Source organism: Corylus avellana, chromosome 4 (assembly GCF_965113065.1).
Source record: "Corylus avellana chromosome 4, dhCorAvel1.hap1.2, whole genome shotgun sequence".
NCBI lineage: Eukaryota > Viridiplantae > Streptophyta > Magnoliopsida > Fagales > Betulaceae > Corylus > Corylus avellana.
This window is the reverse complement of record NC_142493.1, coordinates 25590004-25613529: the sequence shown is the minus strand read 5'-3', so window position 1 is coordinate 25613529 and position 23526 is coordinate 25590004. Positions and strand designations below refer to the sequence as shown.

Here is a 23526-nt window from a genome sequence, read left to right as displayed (position 1 = left end):
TAGTTCAATCAAATCAATCATTATGAACTCAAAGTACATGCATGCACAATTATCTAGCTAATTAACTCATTTTGAAGAATGGATTTTTCGTTGATGATGGTTGATTGAAGTTGAAGATATATGAAAATTCATGGCAAACAGAAAGAATATTCAGCATGATCAACCAACCGTAGCAAGCTAAATGTCTTCATGTTCAATTTGTTGTCGGCTATAGTAAATACTGTCCCTATAAGTCACCTAAGGAGGGAAAAAAAAGGAAAAAGAAAAGAGGTACACCAATCCCAATTAAATCGTTAACCCATGAGTACCATTTTCCAAGGGAGAACCAATTGGAAATCACTGTATATCTTAGGGTTCATGAACTTTACCTTATAAAAATAATATCCCCCCTTCATTTAAAACTGATATGACACAAAGGAGAAATGGGGTTATGGATTTGCATAATAAATGAGGCTGCAGACCCACCTTTCTGAAAAACTCCATTGCATTAACTTAACACAAACTGTTTGAACTGTGAAGGGCGTTGTTCTAACTTATATATATATGATCTCTTCACTCTATATAGCCATGGGGGAAACAAAGAAAAAAAAAAAAGGTTAGTAATAGGAGAAGGCAAAAGGAGAAAACCAAACTGACCCACATGTAAGATACCAAAAAATAATCAAAGCAAATATAGTAGTAGTGCTAGACAAATCTGACACATGATCTTTGCAAAGTTATAAATTCCACCCTTTTCAAACGAGTGAATGAATGATTTGCCAATACCCATTAAAAGACTAGAAATGAAAAACGAAAAAGAAAGAAAAGAAAACACTCAAAAAAAGACATACAACATGATCCGCAAATCTATTACTTGTCATAGACGACCTTTCAAGTACATATATCTATGACAAATTGGATGTTAAGTCACAGGGACCTTAAAACTAGAACTAGTACATACTTGGACTTCTACTTCTACTACTACTTCTACAACTACTACTGTTTGCATCACAGAATCATTAAAGAGTTCAATTTTGAGGCAACATAAAAAAGAAAGAAAAACTCGTACGTACTACATAGGTGTGCAGCAATGAAAGATTAGAAAGTAGTTGAAATTATTTCCCACCAACATGTGGTCTCATGCAGGAATTATTTTATTTTTTTGATCTTACTGGCTCGCATTTGGAGGAGGTGGCAATGCGGGCGGCGGCTGCGGGGGGCGCTTGCGCTTCTTCTTCTCGTAACTAATCCCTCTTGCCTTGGACTGCGAATCACGAACCTCACGTAGATACAGCCGCACGGCTCGGGCTCCGAATGGGTTGGCCTCCGGCTTCCCTCCGTGCTCTTCGAAGGCGGCGCGGAGGCGGCCGATGAGGGCGTCGAGGGACCCCCAGGCTTGGCGGAGCGGGCAGGGGCAGGGGGCGGGCGGGTTGGGATGCCCGAAGAAGGGGCAGAGCTGGGTGTGGACCTTGGTCTTACCGAACTGGTCTAAGTACCTGAGGAATTCGAGCACGTGGGCCCCGCTGCAGCGGGAGAGAGACAGCGGCGGTCGGTGGTTCCGGAGGTACTGTCCGAAGGTGTTCCAGTCGCGGCGCTTCTGGTTCTCGTAGCGGCTGAGAGTGGAGGACGGCGAGGATGACGAGGAGGATGCCATGGTGGCGGCAGCAGCAACTGAGATATTGTTTGGATTGTGTGTACTGTTGTTGGTGTTTGTGATGATGGTGTTGGTGCTGAAGTTGATGCTCGCGCTGTCTTCGTTTGAGGGGTCGAATTCGTGAAGTGAATCCATCTGTTTTTTTCTTGGATCTCGAAGTTGTAGTAGTAATAGTAAAGAGGATTTGGTTTTGTTTTTCTAGTTTTCTGGGAGGTAGGTTTATAGGGCCAAGCTAGTAGTTTAGGAAAGAACTAAAAATAGAAAGAGTAGGGAGATGATTGGAGTTGATAAGAGGATATATATGCGTTTATTGTGCTAAAGATCTAAGATCTGGGGTGGTGCTGGTGGTGGTGGTGGTGGAACTGATTGAAACAAGTTTTGGGTGTGTCACTTTTCATGAAGAAAAATGGAACAACCAACCAACCAAAAGGTTTTTTTGATCACAATTATATTTCAGCTGGAGTAGTTCTGGATTTCAATCATGTCATGGGAGAAGGAAGAGAGAGAAAGAGAGATAGAGAGATAGAGAGAGCTATGGAAAGAGTGAGAGAAAATGAAGATTTTGGAGTAGGGGAAGATGATGATGACGGGGATGATATATACTTATATAGGCAAAGAGAAAACAACAGTAGGGCTACACTCCCGAATTTTAAATGTATTAATTTCCTTTTGGGTATTTTTTTAATTTTGTTTGCTTTGAGGTTCTTTGAATCTTTTCCTTTGATCAATCCTAGAAACCTTGAAAGGGTTATGATGTTGGTTGGGGGTGCCTTTTTTTTTTTTGTTTTTTGTTAACTTTGATTTCTGATTAAGGTTTTTGTGAGAAACTGGCAAGATTTTTTTTCCGAGAAAAAGGGGAACCACGCAAGTTCCTCCTAGGCCTAATTCTAATGAGTTAGGGGAGAGGGTTAATTTTAATTCGTAATTGGGTAAGTGGAAGGAAGCTCAATAGGGCTTTTTGTGGAAATAGTAAGAGTTTGACAGTGAGGTGGAGAGAGAGAGGGGAGTTGATGGATGGGGACAAGACAAAGCTATTGGTTTAAAAATATGAGGGAATAACATGATTTTGTTTCTTCACTCTTTCGTATTGATTGACAACACCTTTTTCCCAATTACCCTTTTACCCTCCAGTACTGGTTTTCATTCAGGAACAAATTACATACAATATTTCACACCTTAAAGATGGGTGTCTTCGCCACACAGTCGGTTCAATGCACATCACAACCATATATTGGATGGTAGAGTCTCGTGTATGAGTAAAAAGAGGGGACCTTTGTGACTTTTGCCTCTGTAATATGTATGTCGGCTATGCATATAAGACATCTCCAAAGCAAGTGAAGAGAGGACTATGTGACAATTTGTGTCGGGTTGATCGGTCATGTCGAAACATATGTTAACGTATAAAACCTATACAAGTTAATTATAATCTAATCAATCAAACTTATCATTTAATCTATTAATTTTGTATTGAATTTGTATCGAATTTACAAGTTATATATAATATGTTATCACTCTTAGTGTGACGTGTGGGTTCAGATCGTATTGATGTATAAGTATAATACTATATAGGTCAATCTTAACATTACCCATTTAATTAAACAGGTCAAACTTTTCAACCTTAATTTACTAATTTTTTATTAAGTTAATGTCGAATTTGAAAATCATGTAAACAATTGCTGAACATCAATATGCAAGATATTGCACGAAGAAAAATGTTGCCGTTATCTTATATTGTTATAAACTGTTCTAGTTCATGATATGCATGTTGATTTGTAATGATGATCATGTGTATTATGCCATAAGATAAATTACTCTGTTTTTTTTTTTCTTTTCTTTTTTTCTAAGTATATGACAAGTTACTTGTGTGGTATGACGTGTATAATCACCATATATATCATCTATTATGTAAATAAATTGTCATTTTTAAGCACAAATTTTCAGTATATTCATCATAAATTGTTTCAATTTGTTAATTGAAAAATTACTACTTTTCACAGCCATTTATCACGTTTATTTTACATCAATTAATATGGCGTATTTTAAATGGTTTTTCTCATATTAGCCACTGCCACTTAGAAAAAAATAACACTTAAAACACTTCATGTCACCCAATATAAAACAAGTATAAAGAGTATTGTTGTCAATTAATTAAATCCGCAAGTCCTTAATGCAAATTCTTGGCCCATTAAGCAAAAGAAGAAGATCAATCTGATGTGCAGTTTTACCTACCAAAACCATGATTCCAAAGGAGAACATCCCCATGGAGACATTGATGAAGTGTTTGAACAATCTTAGCTACCAAAGTAACAACATTATCATTACCAAATCTGGTATAAAAAAACAGCTCTAAAAATGGAATTGATGCGTGACACTGCTAGGTAATGACATCAAGTGTTTGATGGTGTGCTACTGTGCTCTAGCTGGTTCTGTGCTCTAGCTGGTTCTCATCGGTAAAAACAAAGCTAGAGTACCATGTATACATATATGTACTACTGTACCTGGGTATTAATAGATCAAGAGTTGTGGAAGATAGACGGCATTCAAGAGGTTCACCCACAAAATTTAAATATATATCTCTAATTTCAATCTCTCTCACACACACACACACACACACACATACACACACACACACATATACCCTGGTACCCTCCATGAATTTATGTGTATATATTTTATATTCGGTTCGCGGGATGATCACCTATAAATTAATAATAAAAAAAATTGCTCGTTAAAGTTAAATTCTTAGTTTCGTAATTTTATATCTATATACATTGTAATTATGAGTGAAAAGGTGGTTACAGTTAATAGTTATTGGCTAAAACCGCTAACTATAACTACCGAAGCAGTTAGTAAAATCTACTATTCGCCTCCTAGGCGGTTAATAATTCTAATAACCGCTATTCGCTTTTTTTTAAAAAAAAAAATTAAAAAATTAAAAAGTTTTTATTTTATTTTATTTTATTTTTTTTAAAAAAAACTAAAGGATGGTAATATAATAACATTCTACTATAGGGCTGCTCAAACGGAATTGCCCCGCTAACCGCTAATCATTAACCGTTAACCGCTAACTGCTTTGGTATGCGGTTAGTGGTTTTAGGGGTAGGGCAATGCGGTTATAACCGCTAATCACCTTCATTTATATATAATAATATAAATATATATTAAATATTTTATATTAATAAAATATATTAATTTTTTCATTTGTATTTTGATTAATGAATTTGGTCTATTTATGACTATGTATGTAAAATATATAATGTAGTATGTGATGTTTTGAGCTAAGCCTTATTCAAAAATATTGGCTGGCCCCAAAAACAACATGTTTTTTTTTTTTGGAACATTTTGGCCTTAAATTCTTAAAATAAGCCCCAAAAATAGGACAATCCCATAAAATAAGCCCAAAAAATAGGCCGATTAAAGGCGCAAAACACTTAAAAAACCTAAAAGCCCATATAAAAAAAACGGTTATAAAACCGCCAGTTATTGGATTGAATAACTGCTAACCACCAGTTATAAAATAACCGCTAACTGTCTAGGCGGTTGCGGTTATTAAAAATCGATAACTGCTTAAGGCAGTTGCGGTTATAGTCAATAACTGTCGATTATAATCCGTTTGAGCATCCCTACTCTACTATATAGGTTATAGTATCATTTATAGATTTTTATATATTTAAACGCAAAAACGACATTGCTTCATGTATTTTTATATAATTTTATATATACCAATATAATATATATAATATAATATACATAAAGGCGGTTAACGATTTTTTTAAAACCTAAAATTGCTAACGGTAACTGCGTAGACGGTTAGTGGTTACTGCATTTTGTCATTTTCACTCTTAGTTAGGTGGTTAGCAGTTTTTTCTAACCCCCGTTGTTAGAAGTTAGTAGACAGTTAATAACCACTCGTCTATTCAACCCTAATTGTAACATTCATATGTGCACATGTGTGTTTTTTTTTTTTTTTTTGTAGAGAGTTACTGGGTAAGTAATTAATTGTCAAAACCTTGCCTTGGAGTAACGGATAAGCATGGTAAAGTAAAATAATTGAAACACAACTCGTTTTGACTTGGAAAATGCTTCCAGCTAGTATTCCATTTTCTTCCACTTTTTTAGTATATGAAAAGTTGAGAGCGATTTATGTAACACAATGCGCCATAATAATGGGAATAGGATCCTCTATTATGTAATAAAATTAGGACAAAATTGTCCTTAACCTTAAAAGTTGGAACAAATATTTGATCTCACCATTTTACTTAAACCGCTCCTCTCTATTTCAAATGTAACGGAAATGATCCCTTCTGAGTTTGCTCGTGAGTATCTCATTAAATAAAGAAATTGAATAGGAAAAAAAAATTCTCCAGCTTTCCTAGCATCCATTCAGAAACTAAGGGCCAATAAGATGTCCAAATTTAACATAGCCGATTGTAATGAAGCATCTCTCTATCTCTCTCGCTTAAATTTTCCATAAAGAGAATCAACACTAACACCCACGTTCTGCTCCTCTATTTATCTGCCCTTTCACCCTCGTGTGCTATAGCTATCAATATTTTTGGGCCATTAGAATGTTGATTAATATTATAAGTTAACTCTCTCTCTCTCAAAAAAAATAAAAATAAAATTATAAGTTAACAAGAATCATAGTTTAGGAATTTGCACATATTAATTATACGATCTTTATATATAAAAGGTTTGTGTCCAAATCAAATGATCTATTAATGTATATTATTAAGATTCTAAGAGAAGATCACTTCACTCATAAGAAGATATGATGGAAATTAAATAGGATGCTTCGGTTTTAATTCTAGCTATTGACAAAAATAAAATAAAAAAAGAAGAAAAAACATAGAATAAACTTTCTGCTTTCACTATTTACACAGTAGTTCTTCCGTAATATATGTAGGCTCCTTTGACAATCGGAAGGGGAAGACCTAGATGTGTCATTTTCGAGAGAAAGAACTTCCACTCAATATTAATTGTATTCAATCAAAGATCAAAGGATTTGGCCAAGAAGCAAAAAGAATCCGATCAACTAAAGACTGAGATGATATGTTAATTGGTAAATTTATTGGTCATTATAGTTGGCCATAAAGTAGAACAAGACTTCTCCATCCCTAACCTCTCATGAGATCATGAATAGGGATTTCTAAACAGAGAATATATATATATATCACCAATTAAGTTAAGAAATGCTTGAATAAGTAACTGGTGGTAATTTCATGTTTTTACACAAAATGAGAATTTTTTTTTTTGGGTTTTGTGGATTGCATAAAGGGCGACAGTCCTCTTCTATCTCCTAGACTTCTTAAATCCCTAATAAAAACAGAGTTATCAAATAATATGTATTAACAATATAAAAAATTACTGTTTGCATTGAGTGAAATATATAAATTGACGAAGCATAAAATGAAAATAAATGGGCAATACCAGATTCACGGTGATGAATCTTACCACTTTCTTTTGGTGCTAAATATTAAAATCTAACAAAATGAAATGCCTACTTGAAATTCATAAGCGCCCAACAGACAGAGTACAACTATTAATTTGATTTAATTAGCGTGTATACTAAAACTGTATTAATTTACCAAAGTGCATGTGAATATTGTAACTACATTAGAATTCATTCTTGAAAATCGACTTACAATGAGAAGGTGTCCAAGAGCTTATATACACATGATTAAGATTGTATTTAACCAATGCGAGATATATTATGAGATCGTAACATTCCACCACGCTTCTGAATCCGACATCCATGGCAATCCACTCTAAGACATTGACCTGGTAGTAGCACTTTCCCTTTTGGTAGTTTTACTTATCTATCAGTATTTAATAATTATTGAGACATCTGAAGACGTAAATTAAATAGTTGTTTTGAATTAAATTAATGTATTATTTACTCTCCTAATTTTCATATGTTACATATTTATTATGTATAATTCTCATATGTTATATATTTATTATGTAACTCTCATGATTCTCATAAGTTACATATTGATTATGTAACTCTTCTAATTCTCATATATTACATATTGATTATGTAACTCTTCTAATTCTCATAGGTTTATATATTGATTATGTACTTATTGTATTCTTTGTCTCATTCAACTATAAATAAGCTATTTTATTGTACAATTTCAATGAAGTGAAGGAAAGATGTAGCCAAGAGAAGGCTTTGACGTGTGGAGCCATAGGCTGAACCACCTTAATCTGTATTATATATATATATATACACTTTAACAATAACTTAATATGACTTAACATGACTTGATGCTTATAAATCCGACGTCCTCGGCGATCCACTTTATGACACTAATTCGGTGGTAGCACTTTTCCTTTTGGTGGTTTTACTTATGAGTATTCACTATTCAATGATTTAACATGACTCAAACCGTAACATAGTGTTTGCTATGATACCAATTGTAATAAACTTTAAGTATAATTTGCCCTTAAAAAACCGACTTGTAAAGAGATATACAAATGGTTAAAATCACACTTAAACCAATGTAGGACACTTGGGAATATAACAAATATCGCTCGTATATTAACAATGGCATCTAGGTCTCAAATCAAGCAAAGTGAAAAATACCAAATATTAGTGACTAAAAGACGTAAATATGTAGGTATATATGGTTTTTAGCTTAGTGCTTAAAGAAAATCAGAGTGGGAATTTCTTTAATTACACGCAAACTAATTTGCTAATCATTCATAATATTCGATCTTGGTACGAACATGGTCATATTAGTCCTTTAACCAAAGGGTTTAACATCAATTTTACAGCAAGATATCGAAAACAAGATCCGGGTAGCGGACAAAGAGGCAAAGTCTACCCGCATATTTGTCTCCCTTTTCTTTTACTCTTTGATTAAGAAAAGCAAAGTAGGCATTGAGAGATCATGTCGCATATCTTTTCAAATTTTAGATAATATTATGTGCACAAAACCTTTGCTATATTACACAATTAAACACTTTTTTTCCATACAATAAAGCACTCAAAAAATGAAGTAATTAAATGTTTACTGCTGTTAATTAATTTATTTACCACTAAAAATGGAAATATCAAATTAAATATATAGAAAAGTCACCCGGCCAGGTACCATTGACCGTGTCCGTACAATAATTTCAAGTCTCTTAACTTTATATGTTGCCCCTCATTTTGAGGACAGCATTTAATGGGAAACCACAACATTCACAAAACTTAGCCTGCACTCAAGTTAAGGTGATGAAACAAATCTGGGTTCTCCTCACTCCTCTCACTATACTTGATTACAATTTTGTTCCTTTCTGCAATATTTCTGTTAGCTTTTAAAGGTTTTATATGCCAGCCCATATATAATATATATGATGAGGAAGCTTTTATAAGATACACTACATATTCAACACCAGACCAGAATATATATGCAGAAAACCATTTAATTTCTGCATATTCCAGCTTATCATGCTAACAGGAGAAAAGGGTTTGATATAGAATATACTGGATTATTATATTTTATCAAAATGATTGCAGTAATAATGAGCAATATTGTAGAATTACTGGATTTAACTACGGTATTCAAGCTCTTATGGAATGTTTTTGGCTCTACAAGTAGAGTACAAAACAAGACAAGAGACAAAGAACCATTAATGAGATCCAGCAGGGGAGGTGTAATTGATGAGGAGCACCTTGTCTCTGATCACTGCATGACCCACTCTGGAAAACAGATGGAAAGGAAATAGTGAGTTTTTGTTAAGCTTTTGATTTAATTAGGAGCCTATTTAGAGGGTTCACGGGCTGCAAAATTTACTCTCTCTCTCTATATATAAGCAAAGCTATAGACTCCAGAAGCAATTATATCTATTGAACACTTTGAGTGAAACGATGTTGAAATTGATTTGTTTGTCACAGTATTTTCTTAATTACTTATGTATTTTCTTTAATTTTTAGGAGTTATTTAGCAAATTTTCTTATTCATGAGATTCAATTTTGTAATATTTTCTTTCTTTCCTTCTTTCATTATTTTAGATAGTTATTTTGATAAGTTTCCTAAATTAAAATTCAATCACAGTTTTCATTCTTATCTAAAAATAGGCAGGTATTTAACATCAAATTATCATTGTTATTAAATATGATATCTCAATTAAGAGAATTTCTCTCTTCTTGGGGAATTCCTGATTAACTCTTTTTTTTTTTTTTTTTTTTTTTTTTTTTTTTTTTCTAAAAAAATTAATTCCCGATTAACTTAGGTTAACGAGTTTGCCCTTGAATAATCCAATTTTTTTTTTATTTATTTAATTATTTATTTTTATTTTTAAAAAGGACAGCCTAAAAGCCAGAGAGGGCCTACACAAACAAACGCCTATAGGGAGGCAAAAATTGATAAGCAAAACTAAAAGATTACATCACTAAAATCACAAGACCCAAGTAGAAAGCGATTAACAAAATCCTAACCACAATTGAGAGAGAAACTATTTGCCTATAAAGTGAGAAACCATTCACCGAGTAAACTCTTCTGATCAGTTCCTATGAGCCCGAGGAATATTATTACATATATTCCAAAGATTAAACCAAATAATTTCTTAGAATGGACAGCAAACAATTAAAAGATGGTCAATATATATTCTTCTCACCCAATCTACCGAAAACACTTTCATTTCTTGAAGTAAGCCAATGGCAACCAATCTATCTCGAGTATAATCTTCTTCTAATTGCAAACCATAAAATAAAAGAGTGGTGGGGAATAATTTTACCATGCCACACTAACTTGTTCTAGAACACCTTATGGTCACGGTCCAGCAAACGCTCCCAAACCTACTTAGCCGAAAAAATGCGAATTTAGGGGTGAAAAGGCGGACGGTTATTAACTGCTTGCTAACCGCTCACCGCGCGCCTATATAAATAAATACATGAAACGACGTTGTTTTTGTGTTTAAATATATATAAAAATTTAGAAACGATGTCGTATATAGTAGAGTATTATCACATTACCATAGAAACAACATTTTTTTTTTTTAATTTCTTTTAAAAGGTGGTTTGTTAACCGCCTAAGTGGTTAGCGGAGGCGGTTAGTGAATTTTACTGACTGCCTAGGTTAACCACATTTTCAGCCCAAGGGAATCATCAACCAAGACACCTTATTCTGAATAACGCCTCTAAGACCAAAAGTAACCTCAAGAGTTTTGATATCCCAAGAACTTCTGTATCTTAGAAGATAGAATTAACCTAACTAGAGCAACTAGAGTTACCATTATTAGAACATGGCAACATATGTTTCAACATAGCCATTTTATTCTACAACTCTAATATTAATTGTGCAATTAGCTTTCTTCAATTTTGAAGAAATAAAGGGAACTTCCAAATATCTCACAGGGAGTTTACCTTCCTAATACCTCAAACTATCCAACATTTGATTCATGATCATGACAGTCTCTACAACTCCACAAGTAAACAAATAGCTCTTATTAGGGTTAGTAGCCAACCTGACATATACCTGATTCTCTTTCAAATGATGTTTGAACGCCTATTAAATACTGTTTTTTTTTTTTTTTGTTTTCTTCGACCAATCCTTGTTATGTGGTACAAAGTTTCCTATGTCAAAAATATGAAAAAGATAAGGAATAGAGGAATACAAGAACAAGGCCCGTCACATTTTTTGTAGCTTGCTAATGAATAATTAGCATTACTAGGTGGCTCCGATACCATTATAATGAGTCAGAAAAAAACGCTAATCACATATGTATTATTACCCAAAGACTAGTCAATTTAGAGTTTCTCTAGAATCACTTATAAAGTTAGTTTCACCTAATAACTAGACAATGTGAGACTTAGCACTCATGACTATCTTTATAAATCACTCATTCTATATAAGCTACTTTTCATCTTCCCAATATAGGAATGAAGAGTTACAAGTCAACTCTAACCCGACCTACTTAATTAAACGGACCAGACTCTTCAAACTTAGCCCACTAATTTGTTGGGTTGAATTCGTGTTTAACTTGCATATCGTGTCAAAAATTAGTAGCCTACTAAGGGGCAGTAGATGCTTAATTGTGTATTCTGTTCTATGGTTTGTGCAACTCTATCCACTTCTATAGACTCTGTATTAAGTGGGTTATGCAGGGGATTGGGGGGCAGTTTCCTCCTGTTCATTGTTTACTGGTGAACTCAAGGATTAACTTGACCTCACGCAACCGAACCCCGATAATAATAGAAATAGAAGGATTTGATATAATTGGAGTATAAAAAAGGGCTAGATTTTTATGAAAGCAAGGATCAGACAGAGACATAAATTATTGCGTACGTGTCTTGTATGTGTGGTCATAAATTGGCTTATTTTTTGATCTTATGGTCTGTGTTCACACTTCACAACGTACACTAGCAGGCTCTCATTGAAGCAAATGGAAGCTGATAAGTAATAAATAAAATTCATTTAACAAAACCATAGCTTATATTAATGCTTTGGTAAAAAAATAGTAGTATGAGTTAATAAAAAAACAAAAAAAGAAAAGGACATAGCATGCTTTCAGCTAGGTCCACACACGATGTCGGTCTAAAACCTAGTACATGGAAGGCATTGAATCCCCCCTACGTTTCCATTGGTTTAAAATCTCACATCAGTTTGATTTTCTGTCAGCTCAAAACATTTGAAATCATGGGTAATGACTATCCTCTTGCTTTGTGGTTGACAATGAAAAAAAGGTACGTAGTGGCTCCTCTCCTCCCTATAAGTATAAGCCTATGTGGCTATGTTTCCGTGCGGGAAAAAGTTTTCGCCAGTATGGTGCATGGGCCCTTGCCATGGCTAAGGCTAATCCCCCGGCTACATTCTTGACATGCTTTAATCATATTATTGGAGAGTATCTAGCTATGAACTAGCTAGTTCATGCTCTTTCACCATTTATTTATTATAGTACATTTTTTTTTCCTTTCACCATTTATTTATTATAGTACATTTTTTTTTGCTTTCGATAATCAATTAGAGGCTTTTCTGTTAAGTAACGTAACTATCCGCCACCACAGGGACCTCTGATAGTACGAGGATGACATTCAAAGAGAAAGAAAGAAAGAAAGAAAAAAACCTCTTGATGAAAGATTGCATAGAAAGTGCAAGTGTTGCTATTAGGGTACCCTACAAGTTGCAACCCACCGACATGACCTTGGATTTTGTTTCCAGTGCTTTTTATAGCAACGGCTGAGGTTTGCTTTTGAGTCAAATCAAAGTCGTTTTCAGTTTTCTTTTCTTTTGTATACTTGTCTTTTATCAAAATGAATCGAAATATATATCCAATTCCCGGTTTTCGATCCTCTCTATTCTATGCCTCCCCAAAAATAGCTCCATGTGAAAAGTCTATCATGCATGGGTTTCTTTCATTGTGGTCCTCAGCTAATAAGCTATAAAAAAACACGGAAGTTTTGTACACATTGATGTTGTGTATTCATCGAAATTACCTTTTAAGGCAATAAAGGTCGATCAGTGTTTGAACAGACTCCATTTGATGTGAAATGGTTCTGCTTCTCATTAACTCAGTATTGCGAATAACTGTGGACCAAGTCCATTTGGCAATTTCAGGTATAAATGTGTTAATTGCAAATAACTGTGGACCAAGTCCATTTGGCAATTTCAGGTACAAATGTATGATGCCACATGCCTTCCTTATAAATTTTTGTACGACTGCCATACAATTTCAATATATTTATCATTTAACTGCACACAGAATGATTAATGCCGTCGGAGGCAGCTGGGAAATCAAGCTTTTGTGGATTAGGCTTAACTGGGAACATGATTTGAAACAACATTCATAAGTCTTGATGGAGTAACTGCTTATTTATTAAAAGGGTTATCTCTGTTACTTCTACTGTTGGTTCATTGTAAAGGGTCAGCAAATGTGCTTCAAAATCTGTGCTTAGTTAAAAGTGCCAACCCGTAAAGTGGGCATGGCCTTGGAGAAAGCTTGCCCGGGGACCCCCCCTATGTTTTATAGACCTCGCCATTGTCGTGCTTCTGCTGGTAGCTGTCATTGTCGTTGTTCTTGTTGTTAATGCAGCAAACGGTACAAAAACAATTGATACTGGACAGTAACAGATATAATTAATGCAACAGTTTTGAACACAAATCTCAATCATACACTGGTTTCGGATGAGGCCTCTATACACAAGAATCTTGTACAGAAACTATATACTTTTAGAACTTCACCTGCTTGTGTCCATGTAATTCAATCATGCTCTGAATTGGCCTGCTTCGGTTCCAACTGTAAGCAGAGCATTCAAACACAACCTACTAAAAGCTGAGTAATTCATTAGGAGTCTTGCTGCTGTGCCTCTCCTTCATTAGGATATCTAGTACTGCAGGCTAGTAGTGTCTCTGACTGCAACCTCTTCTGTCATCTGCATAACCGAACACTTGAGACATCATTTTCTTTTAATGAGTTTAGAATCCGACCTGAAAAGTTTTTCATCATATTACTGCCTTGTCCCTGAGGTAATGTGGATATCCCTGGCCTCTCCTTAGACCTAGAGGCTACAACCCTACCTTCATTGCTACAAACCGTACTACTTTAAATTGTTTAAAACTTCAGAGCTTGCTCTTCCCAGTTCAGAATTATAAAAGGTGTAGATCAGAGCTCATGTAGCTTACCGAAATGTTTAAATATTGGCCTATAGAGGGGAAACAGGTTTTACAGCCTCAAAAACTGACACTTCAGACAGCACAGTACAAGGCAATAATACACACAGAAACCCTCAGGTGAGGGTCCCAAATATTTAGGACTGTAATTTATAGAAGCACATAAACGAAATTCTTTAAGATGTCCAAAACCCACTGACCATTTAGAGATTCTTCACATTCTGCTGCAATAGTCAAACTGCAAACAGCCTTATAACCTGGTCAATCTTGGCACGACAAACAGGGCAACCCCACTTCTTAGCTCTGATCTCGTTCAAACAAGACATGCATCCAGCCATGTGGCCACAGGGAATGCATGCCCCCTCAACTTTAGCATCCAAACATATCACGCATGATGATGCGCCTCCATCCTCTTTCCTTTCACCTGCTATAGTAGGTACATCCTCGATAGTTTGCAATGAGATGTCAACAGGAGTGGAATCAATTGATGGGTAGTAAATAATACCATCTTCTATAATCTCATCAGCAATTGGTGGAGCTGATGCGATCGAACTTGGGGTGTGATTTGTTTGGGTTGCAGTAATGTTGTTGTGGTTCCGGGTTTGCTGACTTGAATTGCCTTCAAGGCCAGTTTCATGCACTGCCATCTCAGAAGTAGTTATTTTTGGAACAGGTGATATCGGTACATCCAAACCACCATGACCGCTAGTGTCCACAGCGTTATTCCAACTAGTGGATGAACTTGCTTCAGAGCTTGGGTGGGCATCAAGAAGGGGTGGTCCTTCCTGCAGAGCAGATTCAATTGAGGCACTGATAGCCATTGCCAGTTCTAAATCTTCAGCAGCTAGTGGTGCAGTGGCTGGAACAACTGGGGTCTGATTATTATGCAAAAATGTAGGATGCGCTGCCTGAAATGTTCCAAAAATTTATTCATTAGAAAGGAAAAACAAATATCCTAAGCATTCAAGAATGCTCATGTACATCTACCAAGTATCCTAACAATGATCAAGGAAAATATCACATATCTTGGCAGAATATTCTGAGTAATATTTATCCACGTCAAAATTATAAAAGCAGTCAAACTCTGCCCTTTATATTAAATCAGAAATTAACAATCAGTGATTAGAGGGAACAAAAACAATGTAGTACTTCAAAAGGCTCATTAGTGAGGACGTAATATATATCTCAGCAAACATGACCATATTTCTATTCTTAGCTTGGGTAGGAAATATAATCCTTGCACACATGCGCACGTGCACACACGCACACATGCATACATGTGTGTGTGTATATATAAATGTCAGACATTACAGCATCTTAGCCAAATTATGTCTTCCAGGAGGTAAACAAGGCCAGCCATGCTGAACTTTGAGCTGTTTGACAACGAAATGTTGTCTTAATTATTTATATCCTGCATGTACCAGAGAACCAGTAATTGAAGCAATGTGATAATTTCAACTCTTAACAGTAATTTTTATAAATATGAAATTTCCAGAGCAAATTATGTTGGGGAATTGCCAAGGCTTCATAGACATGAGGACTCATGAAAGGCCAAGTAAAAATAAGCTACTTCTGAGATAATATTGAATTCAAAGAATTGCTAAAGGCAGATGATAGGGCATTAATGTCTTTTTATCTCAATGAAAGGTGTCACTTTTAAATGAATTTTAGATTAGTGTCATTTGATATCTTACGCAAGGGAAATTAAAGAATACTGAGGACAAATTTGGTTGTCTTCTCCATAGATTCAACCTGCAACTCCAAACCTCTCTTTCTGTCTGTGTGTGTGTATCTTATATTTACAGCAAAATTTTCACAATTAAAGGCACAATTGCGGCTGTACTTTCATTGACATGGCACAGTATGCAGTTTTCTTTAAGGTGTCACCATCAACTATTCCACTACCACTGTGTGTGATATTTACTGGCCAACAACTGAATCATTATTTAAGTATAATATGGTCAAACAGTTGTTGAACCCAATAGTGATGCCAACTTATGTACAGTTAGGCCAAGTCTTTCATAATGGGTAATTTCAGTCATGTCTTATGTCTTTTGGTCTAAAATTATTAACTGCATGCTATGATTGGATGCAGAAACATCACACAAAATAATACATGGGGACTGATCTCACCATGGAATATTTCAATCACTTATCATAACCTCCCTGCCCTTACCCCTCCTTATGGTTATAATGTTTTAATTTACATATAAACAATTATCCAATGCAACTTCTACTGGAGGAAAAGGATCAATCTGAGGGACAAAGGCAAAGGTGCCTCCACATTTACACTTAACAAAACAAAATACTAGAAAGAAATTATGATTCGATGATGACAAGTCATAAATACTTTCTCCAAACAAAATTCTCTCATGCTCTTCAATAATTATCATGTTTGAGTTCTGCTTTTGCTCTGCACATCAGATGGAAGAATAACATCTATAAGAGAAGTGTGCATGGTACCTGTGGAATTCCCTTGCATGCATCACAAAACCACCGAAGTTGTTGCTTGTCAGTTTCACTCGCAGGTGCAAGCTTAAAGCGTGTTTCTGAAATGGAATCATGCTAATTCAACATAGGAACTGAAACAGCTAATTATCAAGAATAACAGCAAAAATTTTTTTTTTTTTAAAAAAAACAACAACAAAAAACAAAACAATTAAGAAAAAAATTTCAATTTTTTACCCCGGCTATCAGGCAAGACTACTACTGATCCGAGGCTGGAGAATGGCGTGGGAATAATATTAATCCCGACTTCTACTACACTTGTTTTAGAGGACATAATCTCTTTTGTTGGCGTGCTTCTTAATTCTCTTACTCGTTAATATTTTTTCAATGCAATTATTTCTTCAATTTCATGATTTCAGTATAGGTTTGAACAGCATAATAATCATTATACTTACGCCTATGTGTTCGAGAGTTACACCTCGCCTCTCGGGAGGCGCAAACACTTCGCCTCCGCCTCCTGCCTCTTGAGACTATGCATGGACATAGAATTCAATTAAGATATAGACACTAGGGTATGTATGTGAAGTCAAATGAGATCCCTAAAGGAAATTATCAGCAATGAGAAATTACTGGTGGAGATATTTTGTATTATCACTGAAGGATCAGACTGGTGTAGCTTTGGTTCTTCCAAATTGGCTTTCCATAATGCAATAACTGTGCGTGGTTGTGCATCCTGCTCATTCATCAATTGCACGATATAAGAAAATTAACAAAACAAGAGATCCATTAGTTAACAACAAAAGTAACAAAATAATGTGAGGCAAAATATTAGATCTATCTGTGCAACAGGTACTAAACTATATTAGTTTTTTTTTTTTTTTTTACTTGGACAGCTGTGTTTTTAGCTCCAACATCCTCCCTCGATCCTTGAAATTTTGATCGTTTCTTTCTCTCCAAAGGCACCACAAAAGGCAAGTGGACACCATCTTCCGCACGACAACACTCTGAGAGCTACCACTTGTCTACCAGCAAGCAAAAAAATCGACCAGCCTGCTAGACATAACCCATGACAGCCCAAAGCAACAGAAGAAAGCATTCCATAAGGCACAAACAACTCACAATAGAGAAGAAGGTCTACAGGTTCTCCATTCCTTTTGCACATACAACACCTATCAACTACAATGACATGCCACTTCCTAAGAGTTGTCTATGATAAGGATCTTTCCTAGGGCCGTCGACCAAGCGAAAAAAGCCACTCACAAAGAAATCTTGGTATGTCAGATACTCTTCCAAGAAAGAGGAATGCCATCATTACATGCAAGGACCTTGTAAAAGTAGATAACATCGAACATTCCTTTGTTTGAAGGGACCTACTAAAGCTTGTCTTCCCCTTCCCGTCTCACTCTATAGAAATACAACAAAAGCATAAATTCGAGAACCACTAGAAATCCAAAAGAACTGCAATAGAAGCATCCTTAACATAAGCAATGCTATACAAATCTGGGAAAGCTTCCTTAAAGGTCATCTCCCCACACCAGACATCATCCGAGAATCTAATCTTGGAGCCATCTTCCATAGCCCCACCCCATACGGCCCAAGGGGGTCAATAGAACACCTCCCACCCCAAGAATTGTGAAATTTAAAATAGTACAGGTTCAATTCAAAAATTTTACAGGTATCATCTATTAGCAACATCTAAAGTTGGTATATTTTCATATACCAAGATTGCTTCAATGTACATGCAATAAAAAGGGGAATTGGTATTTCACAAACTTCTGATAACATAATGCTTCAAGTGGCAATTGACACAAACCCATACTAAAACATCGCTCAATATAGAAGTGGCAAAACTAAGGTGGAACTGTGGGCCAGATTTGGATGCATGTGACACCTTGGAGGGGGTAACTACAGCTTGAGTGCAAACATGGTGTGGAGATACCTTCCACTTAGGAGAAAAATACCCATAAAATGGGGAATCTTTGCAATTTAGCAATGTGATTGCCTTGATAGAAGACTCTAAATGAATCAAGTTGTACATGAACAATTCGAGCTCCGCTAGTGTTAGCTCAATTTCAGCTCAATTCATTTAATAGACAAGTCAAGCTTGAACAATGATTATGGGCTAGAATATTAAACAATCCAAACACGGATAAACTCGGCTTGTTTCTGTTTAAACTTGTGAACAATGGTATAAAGTTGACTCGGCTTGTTAAGCTCATTTATATGTATACACATCCACACACACACACATATATATCCACAAATTGTATATGCTATTTATGTTTATATATAGCATATATTCATTGACATAACACAAACACGCCCACCCATACACATATTAACATACAGAGTAATGCTGCTTTTAAAAATATGCTTTTAACATAACATTATTCTAATTTTATTTCCTATTTTTTCTTTTAAGAAAGGCTTATTACAAAGAACAAAAAAAAAAAAAAAAAATACAAACGTGGAGATATCTATGATATTTTTGCAAGTGCTTTATTATATTTTTTAAAGCTTTTAAAAAAATCAATACTTGTTTATTTTCTGTCTATTAATTTGAGGACATAATAATCCTCAAGAAGTTCCATGTGAGAGAATAAGGCTTGTTCAAAGTGGTGTATAAGATATAAAGTCAATAGTTGCTTATTTCACTAAAAGAAAATATTCACTATTGCTATTGCAATTTGAACTTGGAACTCCATGGCCACATAGTACAATTCTTACCAATAGACTATAGCCACTTTATAGTTTATCTTTTTCCAATACCCTGTCAAAATCTATGGTCAAACATACTAGAGCTAGTTGTGACAAACTGGCTCCAACTACTCGGCTGTGCATTGATTGCCCTTTATTATAAGTAAAACAAATTTACTAAAAAGCACAATGGGCCCAACCCGTACACATGACATATACAAGACAAAAACACCCAACGAAATCAAGACCAAGGAAAGAGAGCACAAAAATCTACAAAGCTAGAGCCATCAAGAAAAACGTTAACAGACCCATAGAAGGATTTAAGGAAACAAAGTTGAATATATGAGCTCGTCTTCTCGTAATCATCAAAACTTCGAGCATTCTTTTCTCGCCAAATGCAACATAAAAGAAAAGAAGGGATTATATTCCAAATAACATTCAGTTCCTTCCAACCAAACCTTCTTTTCCAACATGCCAGGAGCTCCACCACCCGATTAGGCATAACCTACTCTACAACAAACATCTTAAAAACCAAAATCCACAAGCCTCTCACAATGTCACAGTGAATGAGGTGACCAGGAGTTCTACTATTTTTTAACATACAACACCAATCTATCACTATGATGTGATTCTTGTAGAAATTATCCATAGTAAGAATTTTTTCTAACGAAACTGTCGGTGTGAAGAAGGCCACCCTCAAAGGATTCTTAGATCTCCAAATGCTCTTCTAAGGAAAAGAGTTGTCAACATTGGGGAGGAAGGCTTTATAAAATGTTTTGATCTCAAAAGATCATCTTTTGGAGGGAATCCAACAAAACTTATCTTCCACTCCCCGATTCCTCCTAACAGAATATAGAACATTGAAAAAAGAAGAAACAGACTCCACCTTTAAATCATGAACCAATCAGATAAAATTCATATCCCAATGCATCTCTTTGTTGTGAGCAAACATATGGTTGGCCACCAAAGCATCCTTATCCCTTGCAATGCAAAATAACTTTGGAAATGAGTCCTTTAGAGGATGATCCCCACACTAAACGTCATGCCAAAACCTGATTTGAGAGCTAACACCCACCTCAATAGAAACGAAAGTTGAGAAGGCATCCCAACCCCTCATAATATATTTTCATAGACTCATCCCATAAGGTCCTGTGACAGCTTTAGAGGACTAATGCACTTAGATAATAAAAATATGATTCTGAAAGTGACTATTATGTGCTAAAAGTTTTGAAGCATTAAGTAGACTTGATCCAGTGAGTGAGAATTATCTACAAGGATTCCCACAAAAGAGCCTAAACCAAGCAATACTCTTGCTTGAAGTGGCCGAGTACAAAAATACATAAACTCCAATCATACGAAGCATATTCTTTGGCAAAATGATTAATAATTTTGTTATACCTGCAAACTAGGGTATATGGCAAGCTCCAACTTGAAAGGCTTCTTAGGATTGCGTGAACCACAGGGAAGAACAACAACCCAACTGCAAGAAATGCAATAATGACAGGCATAAATACCTAACACTTTGTGAGAACAAATCCCTATACAAAATACAAAAGGAAGGGGTAAATTGAAAATGGCATCACTGCAAGCCCACCCATTTGACTCTATACTAAGACAATTTGCTGCAAAAGGAAAAAAGCAGGGGAGGACATAAGAAAATCTTGTACATCAAAATAAGAACAAGATATCCAATGAAACTCACACTTTTCTCGAGACTAATTGAGGTGCCAATACTTCAAGAAAACCTGGTCCGTAAAACTCCCGCAGCCAACCAGAGAATAAGCAAATATGATCCTACAAAGCAATAGACAAGTATACACTTAAAGACTAGATAAAGAAAAGGAAAAATCTTGCCAACACTGGAATTTGTATAACATCAAAATGTACCTCAATAGCACGAACAACATTGCTGTGCCCCTTTGCCCTAGCAACCTCAAGAGGAGTTTGACAATCATCATTCATTACCAATGCATTTGCTGAAAGTTTTGGCAGCAATCACCTATTAGTGTGCCAGAAATGGGAGGAAACACAATACTTTTTGTTCTAACATAGGATTTAAATATGATTGCTAAGAAATATCTTTGCTGATATCATGACAGTAGATCACACCTCCATGCGTAATTAATAACTTCACAGTATTTTCAAGGCCTCTTTTAGCTGCGTGATGTAGAGGAGTCCCAGAATGACGACCTAAAGCACATCAAAAAAAGATGGATGAAGTGAAACCAAAGATGAATCAGGTGCATACACAAATACTAATTAGGAAAAGCAAGCACAGGCTCTTAAGCACTAAAGAGATTTTCTACACACAAATTTAGCATTAAAAAAAGGGAATTTTTGAGATAAATCCCTGAATCAATGCACACAAATAGATGACACCTCAATTTATTTATTATTATTATTATTTTTAAATTTTGTTTTTCCAATTTTAACAGCTTAAGTTTATCAAAAAGGTGCAATAAATCCTTCCGTTGGTTTTCTATCCGAAATTGTGCCGACATCAGCATTTTTGCAACATCACATTAAAATAATAATTTAGCTATAAAAATCAGATCTTTCAAAAAAAAAAAATAATAATAATTAAAAAAGGAAGAAAATAAAGGGGTGGCCAACGGTGGGGCTGCCAACCCCTATGGGGCCAGCCTGCCACCCCTGCTCTCGAGCCACCCTTAGGGGGTTAGGGGTGCCACCCCATGGGGTTTGGGGGTGGCAGGCCATCCCTAGCCCTAGGGGTGACAGCCCTACTACTGGCCATTCCTTCATTTTTTTTTTAAATTGTTTTTGTTTTTAAATATGTTATTTTTAATATAATTATTAAATTATTAAAAAAAATATTATTTAATGTGATGTGGCAAAATTGCTGACGTGACACTAACTGCTGGCACAATTTCATACGGAAAACCAACATAAGGATCTAGTTCACATTTTCGAAGAACTTATGCAGTTAAAACTTTTAAAAAAAAAAAATATTGAGGTGTGAGCTGTTTTGGAGCGTTGACTCATGGATTAATCTAAAAAATTCCATTAAAAAAAAGAAGGAAACTTATTCAACCAAATAATCTAGCATGGTAACAGCAACGACAACAATAATAGTGATAATAAAGGAACAGAAGAGGAAGCATTCATGGTTCATTATTTCTTAATGCTTGGTTTCTACACAAACTTGCCACAGTTCTTTCAGACGATCATAACCCAAAATACACTTCTCCATAGCTTCTTTAAGCGTTATCCTCTCCATTTAACAAGTCCAGTAAAACATAACTAAAACCTAAAAAGAAAAAGTGACCAAATTGTGTAATTTATATGAAGAAACATACATATATATATATCCAACAAATTTTAATTTTTTTTTAAGAGGATAAAAGTACCAGGCCGATACGCATTGACATTTGCTCCGAGTTCTATCAAAGTTTTTGCAACATTATAAAGCGCCGGATTCATACACGCCACAATCAAAGGGGTCTTTCCATCTCTGTCAATCCACTGCACCACAAATCACCACAATCCCCAACAATCAGTATCACAATTTACACATTTTTCCCAAAATTACCATCAATAACCACGAAACCTATAATTGAAAGCACTAGAAATCATCGATTTCCTTTTTGTTTGTGGAATTACCTCGAGGCCTGCACCTTCTCTGCAAAGGGCTTTGATGCCCTCCGCGCTGCCATAACTGACCTGATGGTAGAGCAGCTCGTCCTTGGATTGCCCCAGCCCCATGTTGAACCCACAAGAGCGTTTGGTTTCACAGGTTTTGAAGGAAAATTAACAATATTTTCTGGGAAAGTTAGGAACTTTTTCCCGGAAAATACACGGATCCAAACGTAAAGGGGAAAGTCCAAACACCCTTACGTAGATAATAAAAGAGAGAGCTTTAGAATCACAAAAATGAAAATCTAAGGCTCAAAATAGAGAGAGAATAAATAACAGTAGTACCTAATAATTAGAATAATATGGGTTTGGTTTCTTCGCAAAGAAGAATTCACCAAGTCAATCAAGAGATCGAGCAACTTCCAAGTTTTTTCTTTTATTTTATTTTGACAAATTGTGATTATTATTTTTTGGCAATTGAATAATAGTTTCGATTTAGGATAGACACCGTTGGGTGTTGGGCGTTGGGCGTTGGCATAAACGGCGGTCCCACGT

The 23526-nt window shown here is 35.4% G+C and overlaps 2 protein-coding genes across 5 annotated transcripts; both read right to left on the bottom strand.

Moving 5' to 3' along the window:
* Positions 1 to 821: 821 nt before the first annotated feature.
* LSH4 (LIGHT-DEPENDENT SHORT HYPOCOTYLS-like protein (DUF640)) lies at positions 822 to 2225 on the bottom strand. Its single transcript, XM_059591226.2, has one exon. The coding sequence runs from the start codon at positions 1766 to 1768 to the stop codon at positions 1148 to 1150; it is 621 nt and encodes a 206-aa protein (XP_059447209.1). The 5' UTR covers positions 1769 to 2225; the 3' UTR covers positions 822 to 1147.
* An 11447-nt stretch (positions 2226 to 13672) lies between these two features.
* Positions 13673 to 23437, bottom strand: LOC132177308 (putative E3 ubiquitin-protein ligase XBAT35). Of its 4 annotated transcripts, none has more exons than XM_059589573.2 (11): positions 23317 to 23437; positions 22999 to 23227; positions 22746 to 22860; positions 21487 to 21567; positions 21265 to 21353; positions 21080 to 21171; positions 20776 to 20857; positions 17311 to 17413; positions 17136 to 17210; positions 16696 to 16781; positions 13673 to 15140 (listed from the first exon to the last, which is right to left on the bottom strand). In XM_059589573.2, the coding sequence occupies exons 2-11, from the start codon at positions 23098 to 23100 to the stop codon at positions 14466 to 14468; spliced, it is 1500 nt and encodes a 499-aa protein (XP_059445556.2). In that variant the 5' UTR covers positions 23101 to 23227; positions 23317 to 23437; the 3' UTR covers positions 13673 to 14465. The 4 variants fall into 4 exon arrangements, with proteins under 4 accessions (XP_059445556.2, XP_059445557.2, XP_059445555.2 ...); XM_059589574.2 differs by lacking the exon at positions 23317 to 23437 and having other exon boundaries at positions 13673 to 13994; positions 14433 to 15140; positions 22999 to 23310; XM_059589572.2 differs by lacking the exon at positions 23317 to 23437 and having other exon boundaries at positions 22999 to 23310.
* Positions 23438 to 23526: the final 89 nt, after the last annotated feature.